Raw genomic sequence first — 27220 nt, 5'->3', positions numbered from 1 at the left:
TTAAAATTAATACTAGTCATATTTTCAACTTCAATTTTATCCTGTTATTGTAATTTCAATACTTGAAAGCTGAAGTTTGGCATGGTTACACTTATTAGACTATTTTTGCGCCCTTTGTCTGTATTTTAAATGCGTTGCACATTTGTCCTGAAACTTGTATCTTTTTATTGTTATAATGCTTGTCTAATTTATTAAAAACATGTCGTTCTAGTAGAAATGTTCGTTGTAAGTGGTTCGTCCAGGCTAAATACTAGCTCAGTGATCTACTAAGTGGTTAGGACGGGTCATGCCGACAGAAAAACTTTGAAATGTCAGAGACTTTGTATGGCAACAGTCAGTAAAAATCATATCATCTCTCAAAATACCTGATAAATATTATTGTTGGGCGTGGGCCATCAATGTCTGGTTCCTTCGAGATTGATTATTTATTGTTAGCTGATAAGCTGAATAGATGCACCTAAGGAAGGCGAATGTGTGATGAAGACACGCATAAAAAATTGCAGAAGTATACGGGCAAGAAATGATGGAAATCCCATCTGTTTCAAATGCAAGATTTAAAAAAATAGATCAGTCTTGAAATTAAACATTGAAAATAATGAGATATTCAACTCTGCCAGCCAGCTTGATTTAAGCAAATTTAGAAAGATTTTTTTCCTAAAATCTTTCTGAAGGAAAGTGACTTCCATTGAAGATGACGAAGACAACACACTTATGGAGGCTTAATCGAATTAAAAACTTTAATGTTTTTTAAATAGCATCGATCACACACCGCACAAGAAAAATTGGTCACTTTCCTTCTGGAAAACACTAGTTTAATGGCAGGCAAAGTGCTATCATACTGCTGCTGTACAAGATATTGATCAGCACCTACTAGGTTTTGGTGACTAACAAGCCTTCCGTAAAATAACACGGCCACAGATGGCTCTTAATAGTAATTAAGACAAGCCCAGTACAACCTGGGCTCGGTAAAGTGCCTGGAATACGCGACCTATGATGGTGAATTATAAAGCGGCCACGAGGAAATCCAGCCATCTCATTTTATTCTTGCCCTGATCAATTATGCAGTTTTAACAAGATTATAGAGCAATTATTGTAAAAGCCCCAATAATCAAACAAAAATACTTGACGCCATTAAACTGAGACTGCACAATCCACGAAGCAAGGAAAAAAAAGTTAGTTTAACTTTGACAAATTACATCATAGTTTTCACGGCAAAGTTATGTTTCTTAAAGTAATAGTGATGCAAAATGGAAGAGAAAATGCACCCGAATAAAATAGCTAAAGATAATCGTAAAAACGTTTGAATTATTTGCAATTAAAAGAATTTAAAAAATATTTATGTATAGCAATAGGACAATTGTGGCCTAAAAAAGTCAATTTATATTAAGGACTTTCAGATTTTTGATTTTTTCCTGTAAAATAAGAGGTATCTAATCAATTAAACTATACGAATTTATTAGGAATTACACAATTCTAGATTTTAATTGCTAGTTTGTATTTTTCGTTTATGTCATATGAACCTTTTAGCATACAGTATAATTTCAAATCATTTGCATCAAGAATTTGCTCAAATATAAAACCGATGAGACTCTAAAAAAGCTGATCTTGAGTTTGTAATGATGGGTTTAGCCTTTGGTAGGCGTAAATATTTTCGAAATCCTGAAAGAAAAATGGCTTTTGATGGAAAAAATAATTTTAATATCACAAGTTGCTTTAAATTTTACAGTGTTGAAACTATGTACATTTTTGTACGCAAAATACTTTAGAGACATTTGCATTAAATTTAAATTTAGCAAATTTAGATTTAGACCTAGTAGTTTGGTTATCCAAAAAATCGTAAGCGACATTTCATTAATACCTGTGAAAGTATCATTGGCAATATTACAGGCCAGTCGCATACGCGTAAACATTTCCATCGCTTGCATTCTAATGAAAATATTTTTCACGAACACTTTCTCTCAAGCTAAGTACTTTTTAATTTTAACTATTGTGACCGAAAAACAGCAACAGCAATTACGATAGTTTTTATTCGTTTATTCAGCAGAAAAATGAAATAATTTGCTTTTTGTTTGCTGAAAGAGCAGTAACACCACTTTCCAAGTCTTGATCAACATAGTTATCGCTATCATTGATTATCTCAGCTCATTTCTTGATGTCTTTAATAGGCAAGCATGAAATTTTAAGTTCAGATAATGCCAATTTGCAAAAGAATAATATCTCACCTGGCCATAAATTTTCGCCCAAAACCACAACAAACAAATATTAAAGTGGTTTTCTTATATGTAATGGCGGCTACCCAAATCTGCAAGTCCCAAAATGACGTGTTTTCTATACCAGGTGGACAAAAGTGTTCAATGCTCTGTATTTTTTTGATTATTGTAATGTCTTGAAACCGAAAACAGACGAGATACAAAGTAATTTTAGTTCTGTTTTGCATTGCCGATTAACTTGTCGTTAAAATTAAATCAAGCTCCATCCAGATTCCTTCACTCGGCTACAAAACCTTCATAAGTCATTATTATTTCGTAATAACAAGTTGGCTTATGCTTGACCCCCATCAAACCCAAGATATCATCTTATCTGCACTTTATTATCATTTCAGATATTGTATGCAAATACAATAGAAAGCCCGGTATTAACCGAGTTAAACATACTTACGGCTGGAATTTTAAAAGATTAGCTAATATAGAAAGAGAAGTATGCAGGTATGAGATAGTTTAGTGATCTGGTTCATTCCCATTGGGAATTGGCATCACCTTATATTTATATTGCGTTGCAAAAGCTTAACTTAAAATTGTCAGTAAAATATTCTAAACAAGCAATGGAATCTATTCGTCGTTTTGATATTTTAATTTCAATTTGGGATGATTTGCTTTTGTGCGTGACAAATCATTTCAATTTATCGTTGCTTAATTGTTTAACGTATGAGTAAGTGACAAATCTGTCTCAAAAAGAGTTTTATTTTTCTTTCAAGAGAAACAATTTTGAAGATGTCACTCAAAATGTCTAAAAGTTCTATTTGTTTGTGTCAGATCGTCGCTTTTATTGCTGTAGCAGGTTTACCAATTAATTCATTTACTTTTTGAAAACGTTTAAACAAGTTTGGTAAAACGGACAAAAGATCAATTTCGTGAAAACAATAAAAATGGAGAAAATTTGGAGCTTTGAATATGTTGGTCCACCATATTTAATGTAGGTCTAAAAACTTTTAAAAAGAAAAAAGTTAAACTTATTTTTATTTCCTTTTGTGACAATTTACAAATTAGCGCCAGCCGTGCTCGATGTTACATTTTGCTTGAGAATCGTTCACAGGCATAACTTGGTCATTAACCAACTTGAATTTGCGAAGAAAGTGTCTTGAAACTTCTTAGGCTACTCAACATTTTCATTGTTTTTACTTGCAAGTTTTACAACGTTATGGTTTGTTTTTATTTCTGATCATAACAGCGATTACGATAAGCAAGCCAGAAAACCAAAAGTTACAGCTTTCCAGACAGCAAAACCCGTCATTTTTACATTGATTCAACATCTGTGACTGAATGTAGCTAATGAGTATGAATGTAAGCTCGGCCGACACCAGCTTGGTTGCAATTCACCTTGACCTTTTGATCGATAATTATATTTGTCATAGTCACAGTTCAAAACGATTTTTGACTGCTGATGCAGAACAGTAAAATCAAGACATAGCTTATGTAACGTAAAATATTGATGGAGGTTGTATTAAGTTATTTATCGAATCATATATGCCTATATATTGGCTAAGTAAATGAAATCACTATCATCAAAGTAGCCTCAATAGCCTGTTTCATCCTTTGTGGGACCATCAGAAGCATAGACTAACTTACATATGTTATACTTTTGTTCGCTGTAGGGGAGAGTAGGGCAAGATGATCACTTTTTTACTTAAAAGACCATAACTTCAATTTTTGTAACTTTTATCAAAATCAAACTACTGGGATAAATAATAACTTTTTATTTCACACTGATGTTTTATTTTGTGTCTAGCAGCAACTACTTATACTCAAAAACAGTGTTCAAAGTTGTCATCTCACCCACGCATGGGGCAAGATGATAACCCCTCTAGGGCAAGATGATTACATCGGTAGCCTACAGTCTACACAGAAAAGTGAATTTAGACTTCAGTGAAAAAAAAGTGAAGGCTAGACTTAAAAGGGGTACCGTAGGTAGGCTATTGGCTAATACAGTATCAACTATCAACAAAATCAAAAGTGGAAAAAAACTAACTGGACAAGGAGTCAAATCCTTGTTTTTACAAATTAAAAGAAGTCAAGTTTGTATCGAAATTAGGGACTTATCTACTAAGCGCTGGTTTACAATAAATTAGCCTACTTTTAACATATTGCAACTTTTCATCTGCTCTTTAACTTGGATCTATGATTGTTTATCCTCTGATCATCTTGCCAGGATTTTTCACTGTCCTCATCTCAAAACTGAAATTATTGCGTAAACAACACGACATGAAAGGGAACTGTATCCTTACTTTTTGTAGCCTACATCTTTTAACTTCTCCACCACATTCACAAAAAGGTGAATCAAATATTCCAGCACTTGTCATTTTTTTCGTTTACCATGCAAACTTAGTTTTTTGTGCCTACCTGCCTGTTTCTATCAAACTTTCGGTTTAAACTGACATGGAAGAACTAGCACCTACCGAATGGCGGTAATTCGCAGAATTATTTTTTCTAAACGAAAAATTATTGGGGATGATCATCTTGCCCCACTCTCATCTATCTTACTTTACGTAGGTCCATTTATTTTTGATAGCTATGAAGCATAAACACCTTTATTGGTTGTAAGAATCTTTCTCTTCGGACTGAGAATTTTTTTTTGACAGCTTAATTTTGTAAGTTTTGTTGTCCAAACGAGTTTTGGGAAACAGTTTTCTTTTTCATTTCATGTGCCGTATTTATCTCTATTGTAGCTAAAGCGAACTTTCAAAAAGTTAAGCAGCGTTCTTGCGCCATCTATCAGCCTGTCCGTTAGCGCAGCGGTTAGGCGCTCGACTCAAAATCACGCGGCACCAGTTGTGAAAAACTTGTAGCAGTGCTATACAAACGGATGCTTATTCTCAGACAACAAATCCGTCATTTTTATAATAAATCAACGTCTGCAGACTTTGAATCAATGTAAAAATGACAGATTTTGCTGTCAGGGTTGCTCAGTCATCAAGGTCGGTACTTTTCATCTTTTTTATCGACCGCGGACTTTAGCCTACTCTAGTTGACGTAAGCCAAACCCTTGCAATATGATAATGTCGAATTACACTTACAGGCTCCCCTTCTCTTTCCGAGAAAAGTCTGTGACGTTGCGGGGAGGGTCGCTAGTCCTCACACCCGTTGGTTGACGTTGCCTTACATGCGATTTTTTTTTTTTTACATGCGAGAGTGGGAGCTCCCGATGGTGGGGTGCTCAGCGAAGGCAAGTCGACCCTTGTGTTCTATCAGAAACAACTTAGGTTTGTGGTACGTAACGAAGTAAAGCAAAATCCCGAAAACGGATTTCGCTGCTTCGTGCCACAACGTTACAAAAGGGTGAGAATAGCCGAGAAAAAAATAACCCTTCTATTCAGAAAAAGCCAACAACCGGGTGAAGCAACTATTAAAAGTGCGTAGCCTACTGGTAACTAACAGTTTAGTTTGCACCCGAGTGGCAGTGTAATGACATTTTGATCTCAAACTAAACTTTTCGATGGTTGTTGGGGAATTACTCCATCTACCAAGTGGAGAGCAGTCCTGAAATATGTTGCTCAAGCGCACACCCCAAGAGCAGAACCCACGCAGCTTGTTTTGGAGTCGGGTGCTTAAACACTGAGCTTATTGTTTGTGGGGAGGTTCTTTCAACAGAAAGCTGTCTTTTGCATTGTCTGATTGTCTTCGCGCCGACTTTTAAACAAACCGTACCTTTGATTAACAATCCGATCAGCCGGGCGCAACCCCACTGAGGCGAAAGGCAGCGATAGACGTTATCTTTCTGCATAACGTGCATAACTTGCATCATATTTTGGTATTCACAATTGACGCACTTAAGCTATTGCATAATCGCTAGCTAATTTATTTAACGCTAATGATGCGGAATGGAGAACTTATAGAATCAATCTATAGTTTTCAAACGGATATATTTAATATCATGCTCAAATAATAAGTTAATTAATCTAAATTTCTGTACCCATCAGTTATCAATTCCTATTCAACATCACACCACTGTTGTTGCTGCGAACACTTCATTTTACTTAAAACGATACACTATACATAGTATTTTGTATTATAATATGCCGTATGTTTATTCTTAAATGCCCGTGTTCTTAATTTTTCTTTTTTATATTAGTTGTAAGGTTCGGTCGTCCGCGCATGGTTTCATTAACTAGCACACCTCCAGTTGCTTTAGGTATGTGGAGCCAACTGGTTCTTCCAACTAATTCATCTACTTTAATCTGTTAGGTTTGGTGGCCGTGCTTAATTTACTTTCGTGTACGTAACCTTTAAATCTGCATCGCATGCACGTTTTAAACTTTTGTAGTTTTACCACCTTTTCCTTTTGTTCCCGTTCACTATTTGTAACTTTATCATTGCTGTTGTTTTCCGACAAAGAAAAATAAATTGAATTGAATAAATATTGTCAATCTTCAAATTGTCGAAACAGGGTTGTAAAATAGTTAGATGAGCAGATATGTCCCTTTTTCCAGCAATCATACCTATCCAATTCTTCAGATCTTGAAAAAATGAACGGAGTTTCCAAGATATAGAGACTCACTCAGTACCGAACCCAGGCCGCACGACAAAGAGACAATCACCTGACCTGATTGGTCAGAGCTTAACAAGCGTTTCCCAAGCGAGTCGGATAACAGAAACATTGACACAAACGGACCAACATTCTGTTTTATAAGCGCGAGCCAGAACAAAAGCTGTGTTTATATTTGTTTACCCAAATGAACAAATTCTATACTGTTTATTCCAGTGGCTACGTGAGCCAAGTATGAGTCGTAAACCATTGACCAAGAACCGTTGGCCTGGAGACAAACTCGAAAAAAACTTGACAGGTGAATTATTTCTCAGGTTTCTTGTCCATGATTTCATAGGTAGGCCTATATAAAAAATAATAATTGCATTCCACAGTCTCGAACTTTTTGCGTTTGTTACGCAGTAGCAAGTGCTATCGTCGTAGTCTGGTGATTCCTTCATCCAGCCGATCAATGAGAAAACATTGCTGATACGACTCAAATGCAAACTCATATGAAAATAGCAATAAAACTTTCATGTGATTCCCCAGACAGCAAAATCCGTCATTTGTTATATATCTGCAGATGTTGAATCAATATAACAAATGACGGATTTAGCTGTCTGGGATCGCCACTGATTTTTAATCTTCGAAGTCGGTGTTTCGTTGCAGTACTTTTGCGTCTCGGATAACGACAGGGGGTCGAGCGGCAATTGAACGGGGAGCATAGCGACCATCTTTTTTGTGATATCGTCCTGAACAATTCACAGTGTAAAGTGCAAGTAATTTAGGGCATAACACGATGAAGACAGCCGAACGAAATCGACCAACATACTGTGAATAGAAATTGATTCAAAAAAGCGAATTTGCCTCAAACGGCATACGTTTTAAATATTTGGGCCGTAATAAAGCAAACGTTCTACCAAAGCTATGATACAATCTTTGTCGAATTAAGTGATCGAAACTTAATGCAGCAATCCAGAAAAGTAGATTCATTTCAACATCTTTGGGGAAATACGAATCTAGCCAGGAGCCAGAAACTGTGCACACGAGTATAATTTAATGCTGAAGAAATAACATTGTGAACAGGTTGCCATTGCATGGCAAAAAGTATTTCAAGTTAAAAACACAAGAAAATCTCCTAACCTGTTCTCGGCCTCAATCCATATTCTCGCCTTCGTATGGCGCTTCCCCAAACTTCATCGTCATGCTCAGGATTGGACACCGCGCCGATGACAGCGACGCATCGCTCGTCTACGTTGATTTCGCGCTTCGAGGGCATCTGAAGAAAGAAAGGTTTAGATAAGCAGCATGGATGTACCTTTGCTGAGACCAGGGCTACACAACTTTCATGGAAAATAAATAAACCTGCTTTCCACATGAATCCGCAACCGAACTTACTTGTAAAATCACACGTTTGTCAACTTTTCTTGTCACAGTACAGAATGCCCCGGCTGACCGGGCTATCTGCCCGCCTTTACCGGGTCGGAATTCAACAAAGCAAACTTTGGTACCGTTTGGTACTAGGTATAAAGGATATGCATCTCCATCTTTGAAAACCACTGAAATGTAAAGAGGTAGAAACAATGATTTTATAGTAGTCATTCTAGATTCCATCAATCAACTTTAATACTATAGCCAACACTTTATTGTTCTCTTCCTTCACTGAAAGATATTGCAGCAAAATTTCAACAAGATATTTTTCATAGATATCATCAAGTTATTTCAGTTATAACAATGCTAGATAAGAAACTGTTAGACAGAAGTGTTAAGTGACAAGTCACAAAAATCATTTGAGCAACAAGAATAGTTTCACTAGTTAACTAACAAATTAATATACTGCTGTATTGCAGGTTGTTGCAGCAGATGATGTTTCTTGACCAAACAGAAGGCAAAATTTATCCCAATTCAGAAAAAATTCGCTGGGAAAAGTTTGAGATCAGGCTTCTCACAACGTTAGTCAAAATCGAACTAGGGAAGAATCAAAAGGAAAGTTATGAAAAAACTGATTCATTAAACTCTTTCCTGCAAAATTTCTTTCAGCCGCGTCAAATCTTGCCTTCTGATTGGTCAAACTAACTCATCTGTTGCACCGACCTGCAGATTACAAATACGCCCATTTATTTAGTAGACTGAACTTCGCAATGAGAAATTGCATTGAAACCGTCACTACAAACATGAAGTTCACATGCACTAGGTTAAACTTACATCCACCGACTTCCGTCCTAGCGCTATTCGTGATAAGATCACCAACTTTCATGTTTTGTGTGCACAGAATCCACCTCCGCTTGAAAGGCCCAGAAACCAATGCTACATGACCGGATCTGTTGTCGTCTTCTATTATTTTAATAATCTGAAAGTTGAAACGAAATACTGTAATATTGTAGCAGAGAATCTACTTTTTCTGCTTCAGTCTTTGTATCATGGCCATTCACACGCTTATATCGATGTCACATTAACAAATAAAAATTATACTATATCATCTATTCTAGAAGATAATGCTGCGAATCTTCTGAATTCATCAAATGCTGGCATGTGCTATGCACAACCTTTCAGCATATTTCATAATGTAGATCACGGGTGACGAACCTTTTTGCGGTCGCGGGCCACTTTGTCAATTACACATGAGTTATCGGGCCACACAACTTTTTAATCGTACCGTAACCTACTATGAAATATTTTAGAAGCGACTCAAGATATTATTTATGAAAAGTAACAAATGGCTGATGAAAGCAATAAAGCCTACACAGTTGAAATTATCTTACGCAGAATCGAAACATACAACAGTAAAAAATAAAAACAAATCAACTTGAGCGAAAAGGATAGAGCAACAGTTGGCTACTTGGCCTTGCACTGATAATGAAGACAGTTTGATTTTCGAAGCGTTTGCTTTCATATGAGTGTGATTTCTTCTTTTTTTTGGCTCTATCTTTTTTGCTATATATAGTTGACCAAATGTTTCGACGATTATGCTCCGAAACAACAAATCAGTTAATGAAATTTCTTTTTCAAATACTAAACAAAAGCCCATGCGAATCATACAGCTGAAGCTATCTAATGCGGCATTAAAGCATAAAATATTAAAAATAACATTGAAGCATTGATTTTTTTGCTTAGTGGAATTTTTGGAAAGTTTTTTGCTTGACTAAACGTTCAATATTAGGTCGAACGGACGATGTGGCAACTCTCAACTGCAAAGGATAGGCGTACCAGTGAAGGCATAAAACAGCTTTGAGATGTCTTTTGTCTTTCATACATGAGCGATTGTCAAATTGTTTTGCGGGCCGCACAAAATTCTTTGACGGACCGCATGCGGCCCGCGGGCCGCAGGTTCGTCACCTCTGATGTAGATACTAACGGTAATATTGTCCGCCCCGATAGCTCAGTTGGCTAGTGCGTGGCTTCGTGAATGAAAAAGCTTCAAGATCAAGCGACACTGATTCGACTCTCGGAGTGTGTACTTAAGCAACGCATTCTAAGGACTGCTCTCCATTCAACGGCATCTAATGGTTGAAATTATTCCCTGGCAACAAAACTTCAACAATAGGAAAACTTCACTCTATCAATCTCGATAACCAGCCCTGCGTCAAAAGCCTCTAGAGTCTAGAAGTAGCCTATACGAAACTACCAGGAATAACCCATCAAGACCTTGTCAGTCCGAGGATAAAGATTCAAAAACCAATCAAATCATCTGTTTTAGCCTGATGCTGCTGGTTTGCTGTGAACCTGTGGTAATAGCGGTTTGCACTAGCTTAAAGATAAAAATTGCACCAGATAAAGGAACAAAAATGAAGTGGGTGAGCTCCAGTCAGATAAAACAAACAAGCAGGTCTACAAAACAACTAATACCTTTTCTTGATACATCACTTTTGCCGCCACTTCATCAGCAGTTAGCCTTGTTCGTTCAACCCAGTGAAATTTTCTATCCAACCCACCTCCAAGTTTAGCAGTCCATACTCTACCTGGAACTAATTCACCTGGCAAAGCATTTGAACATGAAAATGATGAATTTGAAATGAAACCAAACAAATAAAACTACTATCCCAAAACCGAAAATTGCTAAAATTTATCCCATAATGAGGAAATAAAACTAGCCTAGTTATACAAAACGAATGCAGAACTGGCAACCTTGGGCTTTGTTGACATTTTCAGGGGTTGTGAGATCTTAACCTTCATCCTAATCTGAATAAATTTCCCAATTGGAACAAGCAACCCTCACACTGACTGACAATGAGTATGTGGAGGAGCCGTATAAAATAGGGAGATGGTGTGCAAGTCTCCGCCCTGGTCATAATGCTATAACGTAAATTTTGCGTCAAAGATTGGAATCAACTAATAATACATATAGGATGAAGTGAATAAACATGGAACAGCATTCAGCCAAGCAAAAGCTGTTTATGAATACATTCCCTTTACCTCATACTTTTCTAACTCTAACCTTCAGGGCTAGGTGAGGGTTTCGGTTGAGGTTAAAAAATAAAGCAAAGGCAAAGTAGTCAAGACACAAAGCAGCTACTTCACCTCATATTTTTGGTCGATTCCAATTTATGACATCATGGCATTTTTAACTAGATACCCAAGTTTATACCACGGTCTGACACCATCCCTAGGCCACAAGGCACAAATGACGCAAGGCCTGTATGCCGCAAGACCCGAATGTTGCAATATGTGAATGACGCGAGACTTGTGTTACAATCAGTAGGTATAGTCCAGACAGCAGGCTATGCTACATTATACGTCCATCTATAGAAGGGCTTTTTTAATTGTGTATTCTTTCAAGCTGTTATTGTCGATTTTTTGCCCTGAAGTAACCTTTAATTGAGCATCTGCTATTGCTGACATGCTTCTAGAGAATTCTAAACTATTGTATTTCTAGAAAGTTCTCCAAATTGACAGAAGATCCTGACTGTTCTACACTGTTATGATGTCACAAATATATTTAGGCGTAGTAAAGTTTGATCAGAAGAATGATTTCTTGTGATGTAACATATATGATATAATAGTTTCTGGATGCTTCTGGTGAAAGCAAACCTGATATAAATAGGTAATTAGGTATTTAAGTCGTAGGGTTGCAAAATTCCCAGGAATTTTCAGAGCCGAAACTTTCCACGGAAATTTTGGGAATCAACGGGAATTTTCGGAAACTTTCAAAACAATCTTAATTTGATGTTGAAACAGGAAAATAATGGCCTTATACTGTTTAGAATAAAAGTACTATGTACAACAAAAATACTTAAGAACATACAAACACATGGTTTAGTTTAATAACTCCAAAAACGAATCATCACCAGCTGTTTTTTTACAAAGAAAAATAATACTGAGTCAGTTACAAAGTCGTTGTTCTAGTTGCTGCCAGTTAGCATCTCCTCCTGCTCGGCTTCTTCAGATGATGTATATACTAATGACTGTTCTGGCAGCGTCATCGACTTCAGAGTCAACTTCAACTTGAGTTGACTTGTCTTCACACGGCTCAAACAATGCCAAGTTTGACCTGGCTGATACTAGCTTTTCCGCCCTTTCATTTGCGAGCGTATTGCGGACCTTGGTGTGAGTGTTCCCAAATATGATCAGTATTTTTTTTAAAAAAAGTATGCATAAGCCTCATTCTTAATTAACACCACATTAGTGTTGATATAATTAAAGAAAATAAGAAATGCTTAAGATAGGTTTTTGATATTTTTTCTAATTGATGAAAAATTTAACAAATGTTTTAAACATAATAAATGCCAAACGAAAATTCCCAATATTCCCGGGTCCTTCAAAATTCCCGGAAAGTTTCCACCCCTTAAGAACCCTATTTAAGTGTAATGTTGAGAATTGTATAAGAAGTAGTTGTCATAGTATGTTGAAGTAGATAATAAGAGTTGCAAGAGTTTGATAAATAGTTGAAGTCGATTGTAAAAGTGGAGACGTTATAGCTGTTCAAAGTTTGATTTATTTACGTGCTGGATGTATTGAACCATTTGTTAGTTCTTTAAGTAGTTTTACCCATATCTCAAACTTAGCACTATTGTATTTAACCATTTAAATTGACTGTTTAACATTTGATATCCCAATAAACTTCGTCATCAATCTCTCCAAAGTCTCTTTATGTGAAAGAAATAGAGAAAATCATGACAACTTGGTTACTTCTTACTAAAATTAATTGTTTCTTTGGTTTTCTTAATTGCTTTTCTTATTGAAAACACCAATTGATTTTAGTAAGAAATAACCAAGCTTTGGTCATTCAAATATTGTGAGCTGTGTTCAAATATTGTGAGCGTTTGGGTGTGACAGCCGCCCCGACCTTTTCAGAATTTGCCTACCTTTTTTTTGGTGGTAAGGTTTTACCTGTATAAGTTCCTGTAAAGTTTCAAAAAAATTATTCAAGGTTTAGAGGTGGCCTGTGGCCACTAAAGGTTTTGGGGGGTGCGCGATGCATTTTTAGGGGTGCTTTTGCTATATCTCGGCTCCTAGACATGACAGAAGGTCGTGCTATAGCATAATCGATGCACAATAAGCAAATTTGTATTAGATTTGTGAAGAAACTATTTGCCTAAAATGTGTAGTTTGCGAGTTATTTGAGAAAAACCCGTTTTTTGCATATTCGTGTGAAAAATTGTTACATATGAATTGAATATTTTATCATTTTCACTTTTTTTTCTTAGGAACACCTGGAGAAGTACAGAAGCTGTAACTCTTCAAAGTTTAAACCTAAGTTACCTCATGTTTTGTTTTGTTAGAAGCATAGAAACTGAACACTAACATTGTAGCCTATTTACTGTTAAGGCAATTTTTATGATGGTAAGTGCTAATTTATATTACATGCTATGTCACAGTTTAAAGATCATCATCATCAACCAATTTTGATTATACAGGCCCTCATGTCGAGGGTGTGGCCTGTCTGTCTGTCTTACAAGTTCTTCCCAAGAAAGTTTTGGTCTACCTTGACCCCGCTGTGCTGCGATGTTAACACATCTGACCTATGAGATCCAGCTTGAGCTGCGCTCCACGAGACCAAGCCATCTCAGTCTGCCTAATTGGAGGACGTCACTGATGTCTTTCATTTTGAGCTTTGATAGAAGAGTCTCAAACTGGATGTTGTCTTCAGGCTTGACTAGGCGAGTCCATCAGAGCGATGGCCAGCAGATATGAGGATCAAGAAGGAGATGATTGTGAAGATCTGCTATGAAGCCCTAGCACAGGGATTTGTGAGGGGTGATTAACTGATTATGAGGAGCTAGTCAAACTAGTGCTTTTGTATCTTGGTGAGGGAGCTGAGACCTTTGGAGGTTTTCTACATCCGGGTGCTTGTCACAAAGCCAGATGGATGGCCAAGATTTTATACTGCATCAAGATCGTTCTTCTCACTAAAGTTATTACTAGAGATCTTTCTGCAGGTTTTATATGTTCAAAGCAACAGCTAAAGAAAATCCAAAAATTTGTTCAGCTTGTTGTATATTCCTATGTGCCATGGTGGCTAACCGCTTTTGTGTCAACTTCTGCTCCTTGCAACGGACCTAGAACTTATCAACGTCAACGAGTATGAAGAAATTGAAAGCAGTATGGCCAATGCAGCTCTTAAAGCTCTAAAGGGGCACATGTGGTATCTTAGTGAAGAACTTATACCCCTTACCCTTTTCGATAGCAGTGTGTCTGACAGGACAAAGCAAAAAATTGTTCAAAAGCTGACAAGCTTCGAAGATCCTGGACATTCTTTAAAAAGAGAAGGAAGTGATTTTGGCAAACCCTCCTTTCCTTCCGTTGCTACAAAACCAACAGATGACTTGAGCTCCTTTGTAGGAGAAGATTCTTGGAGCTTCTTCAGAATCTTGAGGATTGACACGACCTTTTTAAGTGTTGGTGTTGTCGATTGGTGCCTGAACGGCAGCTACTGTGAAGCAAAGAAACGGGTTTCAAATCTTTGTGTTGTTAATGATGCAGCAGAAAGGGGTGTCAAATTGTGCCAAGACTTTTTTGACACTACTAAGAAGTTTCATTTCAAAATATTCTTCAAGTAGTTGAGAACAGCAGAAATTCTATGCCCAATCAGCGTAAACAATACTTACATCCATCTCGGTGTTGGTTTCTTATATACATTGTGATTTTTATCATTGCTGTTCCTCGCTCTCAAATGTATTTTGTGATTTCGTTTAACATTAAGTAAACATGTGAATTCATCATTTCATTGATTTTCCATGTGTTTTAACCTAAGAAGAAAAAGTGCTAAGAACATTTTTCTCACAAATATGCAAAAAACGAGTTTTTCTCAAATAACTCAAAAACTAAACATTTTAGACTGAACATTTGTTCACAAGTTCGATATAAACTTGCCTATACTGCATCGATTGAGCTATAGCATGACCTTCTATCATGTCTACGAGCTGAGATATAGCAAAAATACCCCTAAACATGCATCGCGCACCCCCCAAAAACTTTAGTGGCCACGGGCCACCACTAAATCTTGACCAATTTTTTTGAAGCTTTACAGGAATCTTATACGTAGGTAAAACCTCACCACCAAAAAAAAAGGTAGGCTCTGTGAAACCAAGTTTCAAAAATCATGGGGCAGCTGTCACACCCTAGTGAGCGCCATTCAAATCTTGCATCATTCGGGGCTTGTGTTATTTGTGTCTTGCGCCTATAGATGACGTCATTCGGGCCTTGCGTTATTCGTGTCCTGCGACCTTTGAAGGCGTCATTTGTGTTGGCTTCATTCAAACTTCAGCATTATATAAGTCATGTATATACCAGTTTTAAGCAGGCGGTGACATGTACACTAGCTCCTAAAAAGCTATCAATAACAGTTTCACCAGAAACACAGTCTTAAACAGTCAAACAGATCGTTTGGGAGACACAAGACCACCACATTTAGTTTTGGAGATTCAACATACATTTATATTCAGATTTTTTTGACAATCAAATAAATGCAAGGTATTAAACAAGTATTTAGCTCACTGATAAATAGAATACATTACAGTACCTAAAAATACAATACTGTACCTTTACAATTTTCAACTGGAAGCCGTCCACCTGTTCTGTTCACTTTTAAAGGTTCTGTGGTATATTCTGGTTGCTCCCAAAGTTTGACTAGTCGATGGCCATAACGTCCGCCAACATATGATGTATTATGGAAATTTGATATTAGTGGAAATTGTTTGTTATGTTGAGTTAAATGTTTATCTTGAAAAGAGTTATTTTGCTTGCATTGTTTCACATGAGCAGTTACTGATGCTTGAGTAAGGATGCAATAATGCTTTGTGTAGTTCAAAATACTTGACGATAAAGACTCCAGCGTTTCAATAGGTTTTCCATGGTTGACAACCTTCCTCAAAACTCCAGAAAACATAATTAGCACATTGATCTAAACTTTATAATTTTAGCTGTTAAATCTAACAGATCTGCTTTTGAAAAAACGTACAGTTCAAGATATTGGCAACAAAAGCCAGATGTGCAGCACTGTGAATTATAGCAAATGTGTAATATAGGCCTACTGTAGAGTCTGTACTCTGTAGCATGGGCGCCGATCGCTCTCTAAAATTGGTGGGGACATTTAGCCTACTGGGAAAGGTAGAAAGAGGCGACGAGCGAAGGGAGCTAGAAACATTGGGGTCTGTTCTGACAAACAAACAAATACAGTAGATACAAGTCTAATGCGATGTATAATTGTATATATATATATTTTAATTGTTAGTGTCAGCATTGGACAGCAGACTTCCAAACACTCGGCAACGAGTCTCCGGCGAATTAAAAATGAAGTCCTTGAAGAGATCATGGAGGTTAATCGAATTCAAAACTTTGTTGTGCACATGGCAGACCATTGCATGATTTAGCCGTTTCTGTGTCATGGTCAGGGCCGGATTTACCAATAGGCTAGGCAGGCTGAAGCCTAGGGCCTCAATGTCCAGGGGCCTCGAAATTCGATTTCAAAGTTTGTAATTCTTTTAAAAACTTGACAAGTTTAAACCTTACCTAAAGTACCTATATATATCAAGCTTTTCAGAGTAGAAAATTCTATACACAAGTTGCAAACAGTCATTATTACGTCGTTACTCGTTTGCATCATAATACAGGCAATTATTGCGCGCTTTCTGCTGGAAGCTTCTATGTTAAAGTGCCGCAGTCTTCTCTGCAAAAAACAGTATTGACATTGGATAGTCATATTATTAATCTTAGAAAGCAGCTTGCAAAGGTCTGCGGCATAGCATTTAAGCTGAGATACATTGCCCCTTTAACAGTATTACGGGATTTATATTATGCTTTGTTTCAATCCAAGATCCAATACTCGATTATAAATTGGGGAAGAGCAAACTCTACATTGCTTGCTCCACTACAAGTGTTACAAAACAAGTTCATTCGATCCTGCTTATTTTTGCCGAGGTCAACAAATACAACTGTTCTTTATCACCAATTTAATGTGCTCAGAATTGACGATATTATTAAATTAGAAACTGCAAAATTTATGTACAAATATGTGCACAAAATGCTGCCCCGGGCCTTTGCTGGCTGCTTTATTTTTGTAAATGAAATTCACCATCATAAAACCCATCAGAACCAAAAAAATGATTTATATTTGCCTTCTACAACGTCAAACTCTGGTAAGAAGATGCTATGTTTTAATGGAGTGAAACTATGGAATCAAGTACGTACCAAAAGAAATAAAAGAAAAGTCTTACAATGTTTTTAAATTTAAATATAAATGTTTATTAAAGAATTTGTACAATGATCACTCCTGAAACGTATCATCCGCTTATTTCTCTACACAATGTTTTTTTTTATGTTGCACTGTGTTATTCCATTGTTAATGTATTGTTAATTCCATTGTTAATTTTTACAAATTAAAGTGCTGGTATTGTGCTATATATTATATACCATATGTGTTAATGTTCTTAATTTTGGGTCTTTTGTTTAAATGTTTGGGTGGCAGCTGACTTTGGTGACCTTTTGGTCTTTCGCTGCCATCCTTGTTGTGCGAATTATTTGTGTTTATTGTGTTTTTGCTTTTTGTGTCTTTCTTTTTCGCCAACAAAACACAAAAATAAACTGAACTGAGTATGAAATAATCTAGTGGTTTTCTTGGAGAATCTAGTGTTTTTTTTTTTAATTTTAAGAGTGGCAGCATCAACTTTCCTTCTGTTGTTAACGAAAAAAATTTAGATGATTTGCTTTGCCTCAAGCGTGCAATGCTCTGCATGATAGTGATAACCTTAGCCCACCAGAGTTTTGGCTAAAACTGAAAATGGACAACCAAGGTTTAAAACTTTTAAAGGAAGCGTATCCGGAAGATGTTGACCCGAGTCCCGAAACTTACTGATGAACTTCTATGTGCAAGGAAAAAATTAACACTGCCTTTCAATATGTGGAAGCAATATTAAGACTGTTTCTAAGCTTAATGGTCACTAACTGCTCAGGAGAGAGATCTTTCTCAAGGCTCAAATGCATCAAAAATAAACTGAGATCGACAATGTCTCAAGTTGCATGATTTTGCTTTGACGAAAGCTAGAAAAAAAATTGGTAGCCTAGTCTTACTCTATTTGATGGCTGTAACTATTTCTTATGGCCTCGTAAACAGTGGCGTAGCCAGGGGGAGGAGGTCGGGGGTTTCAACCCCCCCTTTGGCACGCGTGTGACGTCACGATATTGAGAAAGATGCTTTCAGTCTCTTTATGTCTCTAAAACAAAGTTTTCCTAATTTTAAAAGAAACTGCATTAAAAGAGCGAGTTTGCCAATACCGAACATTCAATTATCTCAGCTAGGAATTAGCAACAAGAAAACATAAAGACTTAAATTTATTTCCGAAAAATGCCGAAGAAAACATTATCTTATCCTTTTGTTATGCCACCGGACGGTACCATTTTACAGGAATATTCATACCCACATTTTTGTTGAAAATGCTCTCAGAATGCACCATATTCAAAGTAATTTTTCAAAATTTTCTGGGGGAGGCCCCCCAGAACCCCGCTGCTGGGTGTCGTTTTAGGCGAATACGCCGTCAAAAATCCCCCTTTCCAAATTCCTGGCTACGCCACTGCTCGTAAATAAACTTTACAATTATTGTAAGGGTTGTTTGATCAGAGAAATTAAAATTAAAAGCAAAACTGCCTTAACTAAATTTTTATTCTTTTAATTAAAAATTTGCACCCATGAATGTGGAAAATGAAAAGAACGAAGAGTTTAATGCACTCATATTTTTAACATTAAGCAATGACATGTGATGTTGTTTAGAAAGAATTTCTGAGCTCAAAAATAGGGAGGGGCCTCACAAATGGAATAGCCTAGGGCCTCTAATGGTCTAAATCCGGCCCTGGTCATGGTAGATCGTAACCAAGTTTTGACACGTCGCAAAGTTGAAAATGACCGTTCAGCTGAACACGAGCTGGCTGGTGAAAATGAGCAAAAGTCGCACAAAAAAGTTCCACTTGAGGAAACATTTGCCGAACAGTGGATGGCGTCTTCTTGAATATCATTTGAAAATCTTCCTCTGACTCTCTATTGTACTGCTTTCGAAAGAAGCATAGTTCTTGTGCAAGGGACTCTGTGTCAGAGAACTCAGGATAATCATCTACCACATGCGATTTTAGCTTTCCACTAAAGAGCAATTCTTGTAGATATTTATAGTGCTCAAGATCGGTAGAATTGAAATAGTCAGAGAGATTTTATTGCGCGCTGTCAATGACTGCAAAATACTCTGACCGATATTTTGTCTCTGGTGTTTGAAGTTGAGGAGGTTGACCATGGCCATGTCCATGCTGAAGATAATTTGGGATGTTTTTGGGACGTGACAGTTTCAATGATTCAAGGTTGCGATCCTCCATTAGCCTCTCAGCATTTACAAAGACACGATGAAATTCTTCTTCACTGCGTAGATGGCGGAGTTCAGCACTACAAAGTTCAGCCCCCTCAAGAATGCCAGTCACAGTCACCGCGCAACCTTGCATGGCTTTGTTAAAACGTTCCAGACCCTGAATGACAAACAATGCCGCTAATAACCCAAGCCCACGCGACGCACGAGAAAAAGATTTCAAAAACAAAATAGCAGTTTATGCTACATTTGAATCAAATTGACTGACGACTGCTTCCAAGGCTTCCAATTACTGACTTATAAAGTTATAATTATCAAGCACTGCTTTTACAGAAGCTGCACCTGTTTTTCCTTTTACGTCATAAAAATAATGTAAAAAGATGGCGGGGACATGTAAAAAGATGGTGGGGACATGTCCCCGCTGTCCTATAGGGATCGGCGCCCATGCTCTGTAGGCTAGTGTAGGTAGCCCGTAGCCACATAACGAGTAGGCGACCTACATGGCAGCAGGAAAATTTCTGCCACTGCAATTGACTAGAATGCACCGCCAACCAATCATAAGCTACGTTTTCTATGACGTGAAAAAGAGCGAAAAGAAGATCATACAAAGCAAATCAAGTGATGGATTTTCTGTCAGCTGGTTGGCTTAGGGCGGATGCAACCTAGTTCGTACTATGAACAGTTCGTACCGTCAGTTCGTACCTTGAAAAGATCGAGAGAAAAAATTAAAAAAGCCGAAGTCGCTGATCGCAGTTTCCGCAATCATTTTAAAATTTTCCTCCTGAAAAGATCAAGAGAAAAAATAGCTCAAAACCATAGACATCTTATTATAACTAGACTGCGCTTCTCGCATTGAAATTGAAGAAATTGAAAAAAGGTGTCGGCCATTGTTAGTGTCTCAAACTCACGTGAAAGCTGCGCTGTTAACGATAACATTTCTGAGCTGGTTGCGCTTCTGCAGAAAACTAACTTGTTAACTATAATTTAGAACTTTGGTGTAATAGAGGTTTTATTCATCTATGAAATGAATAAAAGCATGTGTTAAATTGCACAGAATTATACATACCGTCTATTATATAAAGTAAAAACACTGCGATGCGAGAGCACGTATATGATACACTGAATTCATCATTTCCAGCAGTTCAGCAGAACTCTTATTCAATTTGGCGTTACAGCTGAGCTGATGATTAGCCTATTGTAAAAATAGCAACAAACAGTTTATTACATCAAACCTATAAGCGAATGATACGCTACATTATAGCGATTATAACGTAGGCCTATAGCTCAACAAAATCAAAACAAATGAAATATTCACTAATACTGATGTGATGTCGAAAGGAAGTGGTTTTTTGGTGTTTGAAAAGTATTGTTTTGTTAAGCGTTTTACGAACCAATTTACCTTGTATTTGCTTGCAGGTTTCCTTACCAATGTGGTAAAACCTAATTTTTAAATAACATTTGGACACAGTTTTGACTAGCGTAAAAATGTGATTATCGGTAACGGTGCATTCAAACACATGATCCGTGAGATTAGTAAATATCTTGGAATGATTTACGGTATACGGTATTTCCAAGCACAGCTACCGCAATAGCTTCCACAATGCGTCAATGCCTGGACAAAGAGGTAATTTCCCAGCTGTGGTAGTTAGTAACCGTTTAATGCATTATTCAGTTTCCTCACAAATATATACAACACTGAAAGAAGGTTTAAAAAGTCCACTTCTATCTTTAAACGATAAGAAGCTGGGTTGAACAGGTAAAGTGTGTGAACTCAGTTCAAAATGGCACCTTGCACATGACGTTATCTTTGCGCACATTTTGGCAGCATAACCAGCAATGTACGAAATTGCAGCTTTTTTGTAAACTGACAAAACGGAAATGTTTGGAATGTCAGCATAATGCAACGTTTTGCTACAACGGAGAAAATTGAAAGCAATCAATCTCTATTGAACAGAATCCTGGTAAAAGCTGCGGTTGTGTTGTTGCATAGAAAACTATTTGTTTTGTCAATTATTTGTTCACAACAACTGAGTTTTTTAAGAAACGCAAGTATTATGGGAGAATTACATTTTGTAGAAAGTTAAGTTGTGTTCAGTCGTGTTCTCATTGCTTTAAGAATTGGCGCTCCAGTTGTTTTAGGAACGAGGAGGCGACTGATTCTTAACTAATTCATCTACTTCTACTTGTTTTAAAAGTATCAGGTTTGGTGGCCGTGCTTAACTACTGTATATTTATCGATTCATATACCGCAATATTAGATCCTTTCATGCACGTCTTAAACCATTATGGTTTTGCCACCTTTTCCTTTTGTTGGTTTTGTTCCTGTATTTCTTTTTCACAATATCATTTCTTTTACATTCTGACAAGGAAAAATAAATTGAATTGAATTAAAAACAATGAAAATTCATTACGGGTCCCTACAAAAGCATTGACAAACGTGCGGAATAGGTACACTAACAATCAGTGGCGCGGGAATTATTTTTCTCTAGGGGGGGCTGAAGCTGTCGTAGTGTTGTCAGCTTCTGGGGGGCTTCGCCCCCCAGACCCCCCCTTTGTGCGAGTACATTTATAAAACTGGTAGTGGCCATCCTGGCGCCTCCTGTATAAGATTAACGACGCCAAAACACACACATTGCAATCGAACAAATTAAAAAGTTATATGAAATCGACATTTTGTGGAAATGAGCTCTCACACGCTTCCGAAGATTGATTTTCGCTCAGATGTCGTTTTGTCTATGAACTGTGTCATGAGTTCTTTGACATCGACAGTGTCCAAAATGTTTTGGTGAACATGCATTAACGCAAGATGAGTAGCCTACCGTGAGTCTTTTTTGTGTCATTGAGCTTCTCAACCACGTTTTCAGGCGTCTTAGAGCAGAAAAAGAACGTTGTGATGATGCAGCTGAAACCAAGAGGTAAAGGCAGAGCACGAATTTTCGCGTTTCTTTGAAAAGATCTAGTGTTTGAGGGTTTAGTTGCAATAATAGCTCAGCAACCTTTCGAACGGTGTTTGCGGTTTTTTCACTTACAACATCGCTGAGCAAAGTAAGTTTCGTTTTTAGGCGATGGCATCGGGTAAGCTGATCTCAGTATCAGATCTTTCCTCACCGTTTACACAGCTCAAAAGGGCCTTTTCTCTGTTGGCTGCTGTAAGCAGATCCGCCTGGCCGAATCTTCGATCAAGCTCAGCTTGAACCAAATCAAGGGCTTCGATGTATTGCCGTTTCCAAGCTCCTTCTCCCGCAGACGACAAACTATCCGATTCCTCTGTGTTTGAAATCTTGCTGGAGTTTTGCTCACTCGGGGATCTTTTGGCGTCTTTAGGTTATTAGCAGACGCAAAGACGTTCGCTGCTTCCATAAGCTTGGAAACGAATTCATCTTTTCTGAGATTTCTGATCCGTTCGCGGAAAATGGTGACGATTGATTCCAAAGCTGAAGAAGCAAAGATCTTGTTTTGGAGCTGTCTTGCGATGGCTTCTGCAGGCTGAAAAACTTCACCGCTGCAGGTAATCGCAAAATAAAGCCGCATAGTGCGTGCTTGTTTTACCAAGCCGAATATGTTTGCATGTGCGTCTCCTCTCATTGCACTATCTTCTATCATGTTGGTCAGACATGACAAAGCAATATCATAAATTATTGTAATGTTCAGAAGTAGCCTACAGCATGAAATGCAAATATTGCAGAATGATGTCCAATAAACGATGGACCGCCGTGTTAGTAGGGAGGGTGGCTAGTACCGCTACTGCGAGGTAGCCTATATAGCTCCCTATGATTGACGACTCTTTATTGCAAATCATGAGCGCGACCACACGTGACAAGAACTCGATTCATCGTAGCAATATTATTGTTCAAAAAAATTTTTGAAAATATGATTTAGACCCACCTTAAATTGTCAGAATTTTCTAGGGGGGGCTGAAGCAATTATTGAAAATTCCAGGGGGGGCTGAGTTTGTTCTAGGGGGGGCTGCAGCCCCTTGAGCACCCCTACTTCCCGCGCCCTTGCTAACAATGGCTGACGTCTGAACGTGCTTTCCTCAAAAATCGTAAACGAGAGAAGTGACGATGCGCGGTCTAGTTATAATAAGATGTCAATGCTCAAAACCGAAGTCCGCTGATCGCAGTTTCCGCAAACACTTTTCCGCAGTTTCCGCTAACCCTAACCATAGAGTAATCTATGCTCTAACCCAAACCCTCGCTGATCGCAGTTTCTGCACAATTTTTTCCGCAGTTTCCGTTAACCCTTACCCTAATTCTAACCATAATAGAGTAATCTATGCTCTAACCCTCGCTGATCGCAGTTTCCGCAAACATTTTTCGGCAGTTTCCGCTAACTTTTACCCTAACCACAGAATAATTTATGCTCTAACCCTCGCTGATCGCAGTTTCTGCAAACATTTTTCCGCAGTTTCCGCTAACCGCAGTTTCCGTTTACCCTAACTCTAACCATAGAGTAATCTATGCTCTAACCCAGTGGTTCCCAATCTGGGGTTCGCGGACCCCTTGGGGGTCCGTGAGAAAGCATTTGGGGGTCCGTGATTACCTTGATGAATTTTGGGAAAAAACTTTGTTCTATGGAGCACCAGCTATGCTCGGGAACAAATCCGGATTTGCTGCTTTAGTAAAAAACTAAGCTCCTCGCGTGGTTGTTATCCATTGCTTCTTGCACAGGTACGCCTTAGCAGTAAAACCTTTACCAGTAAGTCTCAAAAAAATTCTGACGAATTGCGTGAAAGTCATTAATTTCATCAAAAGCAGAGCTGTAAACCACCGTACTTAGCGCTCTGTCAAGAAGTAGGGTCAGATGACGGTGAACTTTTGTATCATTCTGAGGTACGTTGGTTATCTAGAGAAGTTTTAAAACGACTGAAGCAGCTAAAAAATGAGGTATCAACTCTTTTGAAAGCAAAAGGAAGTGCCCTTTTAAAATTATTCGAGAGTAAAGGTTTTCTATACGGCATGGCCTACTTAGCCGATATTTTCGGTCATATTAACAATGTTAATCGTGGCATTCAAGGACCAGGTGTGACAATAATTGATGCAGCTGAAAAACTGAAAGCATTTTTAGCCAAGTTGCCGGTTGGAAACGCAGATTGGAAGCAGGTAATTACGCTAACTTTCCAATGTTAGAAGATCTTGATGGATGAAACTCAAAGAGAATGTAGGCTACTCTTTTGATCTCTATGAGAGAAAAATTTTGCGCACACTTGAAACCCTGCAAATCTCATTTCAATGTTATTTTAATTTAGAACACCTGCCGAACGAAGTTGAAACATGGATTCGAAATTCTTTTCTTTTTGACTTGAACAACATTAGCGATGACGATCTCAGTAAAGATGACCTAATCGATTTGAGATCAAAAGAGTTATTACGCATTGAGTTTCATTCAAAAGCTGTGGAAGAATTTTGGTGCTCACAACTGCAAACCTACCCATTCTTGGCAAAGCAAGCGATTATTGTTTTGTTACCATTCATAACCACTTAACCTTTGCGAGGCAGGATTCTCAGCTCTTGTTACAATAAAAACAACAGCGAAATCGCCTGGCCAGTGGACGTTGAAGATGACATGCGTGTTGCATTGTCAAAAACTCAACCACAGTTCAGTCGTTTAGTTCGGTAGGCACTTTTACGTATTGCACTGCCCGAAGAGGCAACCGCAACCATGCGTATCGTATATGACATTACTGGTGTTTTAGTCACAACTTTTCTCATAAACTCCATTGTTTGCAGTCACTACGATTCTTCTTGCACTCAGTTCAGTTGAAGAAGAAAAAATAGTATTTGCAGAGGGTGGGAATCGAACCCATGCAATCGAAATTATTACTCCTCTGCCCTAACCATTAGGCAACGTTGGTTGTGGCGATGCATGCAGTTAAATTTCTTTGTATCAAAATCTTTCGATAAAGACGACCAGTTAATCACGTGTTGAGTCATGTCACGCATGATAGCGCTACCAACGTCAACGATGTCGTATGTCACGCATGGTTGCGGTTACCTTTTCGGGCAGTGCAATACGTAAAAGTGTCTACCGTTTAGTTCAGGAAAGGCAACAACAACCATCTCATTAAATTTGCTTACCTTGAAAAAGTTTCGGCATGGCACTTTGGGTCACTTTAATATTCAAATACTGCTGACATTTCTTGAACAATCCATTCATTTGGTTATTTGAGCAACTGTTTAAGCTGATAATTGCCGCAGGAGTCACAGCGGCAATGCAACATGACACCGTACAGTAGTTGAGTAGCATAATTATTACAATAGTCAATAGTAGGCTACTGTGATTAAACTGACTCGTGTGAAAATAAATTTTTTTGCAATAGTCAATAGTAGGTTAATTTAGTTTCAGGCAAAATTTAGGTAGGGGTCCGCAGAATTAATAATTTGTTTAAAGGGGTCCGTGACAACAAAAAGGTTGGGAACCCTGCTCTAACCCTAACCTTCGCGGTAGGCACTTTAACATTACCCACTGGTCGAAGAGGTACGCAATCATGCGTGACATGTTCATTCGCGATTCAGCTGATTTCAGTCATGTGACTCGTGACGTGATATTCTGATCGAAAAATTTTGATACAAAGAAATTTAACTGAATGCTTCACCAGAACCACCGTTGCCTAATGGTTAGGGCAGAGGAGTATAGTAATTTCGATTTCGTGGGTTCGATTCCCACCCTCTGCTAATACTATTTTTTCTTCTGCAACTGAACTGAGTGCAAGAAGGATTTTAATGGTAGCCACTTTAACAAGTCGAAATTGTGACTAAAACACAAATATTGATTGAACATGTCACGCATGATTGCGTACCTCTTCGACCAGTGGGTAATGTTAAAGTGCCTACCAACCTTCGCTGATCGCAGTTTCCACAAACATTTTTCCGCAGTTTCGCAATTTCCGCTAACCGCAGTTTCCGCTAACCCTAACCCTCGAGTTTGTTTCAAATTGTTCGGGGAAACTCCGATCAGCGACTTCGGCTTTGTGCTATTAAACTGCGATCAGCGACTTCGGCTTTTTTTAATTTTTTCTCTCGATCTTTTCATGGTACAACTTCCCCCCTTTGGCACGCGTGTGACGTCACGATATTGAGAATGATGCTTTCAGTCTAAAAAAAAATTGCCTAATTTTAAACGAAACTGCATTAAAAGAGCGAGTTTTGCCAATACCAAACATTCAAACATTTCAGCCAGGAACTAGCAACAAGAAAACATAGAGACTTAGCTTTATTTCCGAAAAATGCCCAAGAAAACATGATCTTATCCTTTTTCTATGCCACCGGACAGCACCATTTTACAAGAATATTCATACCAGCATTTTTGTTGAAAATACTCTCAGAATGCACTAAATTCAAAGTAATTTTTCAAAATTTTCTGGGGGAGGCCCCCCAGACCCCCCGCCGCTGGGTCGTCAAAACTCCCCCTTTCAAAATTCTTGGCTACGCTACTGGGTCCAGGGTTGCCAGACTAAAAATTGTAAAAAAGGCCAAACTCACCAAAAAAATAGACCAATTTGAGGCCAAACAGGTAGAAAAAAGGCCAAATTTAAGCAAAACTCAAACAAGATAAAATAAGCATTGTAAGTCGTGACTCAATATGCCAGAATTTGAGCTTGGATTTGTTCTTGTTGAATATCAGCATTCAGCAGCAGAGTTGTCAGACTATGAAAAGGTCTTAAAGCCAAAATAATACGATAGTCCGCCCAGTGGTTACGCGCC

At 37.9% G+C, this 27220-nt stretch overlaps 1 protein-coding gene across 2 annotated transcripts; it reads right to left on the bottom strand.

Annotated features, from left to right (window-relative positions):
• Window positions 1-6882: 6882 nt before the first annotated feature.
• On the bottom strand, window positions 6883-16115 carry LOC145778547 (large ribosomal subunit protein uL2m-like). 2 transcript variants are annotated; one of them, XM_082590054.1, is made up of 6 exons: window positions 15718-16115; window positions 10585-10712; window positions 8944-9088; window positions 8137-8297; window positions 7882-8017; window positions 6883-7490 (listed from the first exon to the last, which is right to left on the bottom strand). In XM_082590054.1, the coding sequence occupies exons 1-6, from the start codon at window positions 16061-16063 to the stop codon at window positions 7378-7380; spliced, it is 1029 nt and encodes a 342-aa protein (XP_082446180.1). In that variant the 5' UTR covers window positions 16064-16115; the 3' UTR covers window positions 6883-7377. The 2 variants fall into 2 exon arrangements, with proteins under 2 accessions (XP_082446180.1, XP_082446181.1); XM_082590055.1 differs by lacking the exon at window positions 15718-16115 and adding an exon at window positions 14351-14452.
• Between the last annotated feature and the right edge of the window lie 11105 nt (window positions 16116-27220).

The sequence above is a fragment of the Aplidium turbinatum genome, chromosome 10 (assembly GCF_918807975.1).
Source record: "Aplidium turbinatum chromosome 10, kaAplTurb1.1, whole genome shotgun sequence".
Lineage (NCBI taxonomy): Eukaryota > Metazoa > Chordata > Ascidiacea > Aplousobranchia > Polyclinidae > Aplidium > Aplidium turbinatum.
Note: the sequence above shows the minus strand (reverse complement) of the source record. Positions and strands in the feature narration are given on the sequence as shown.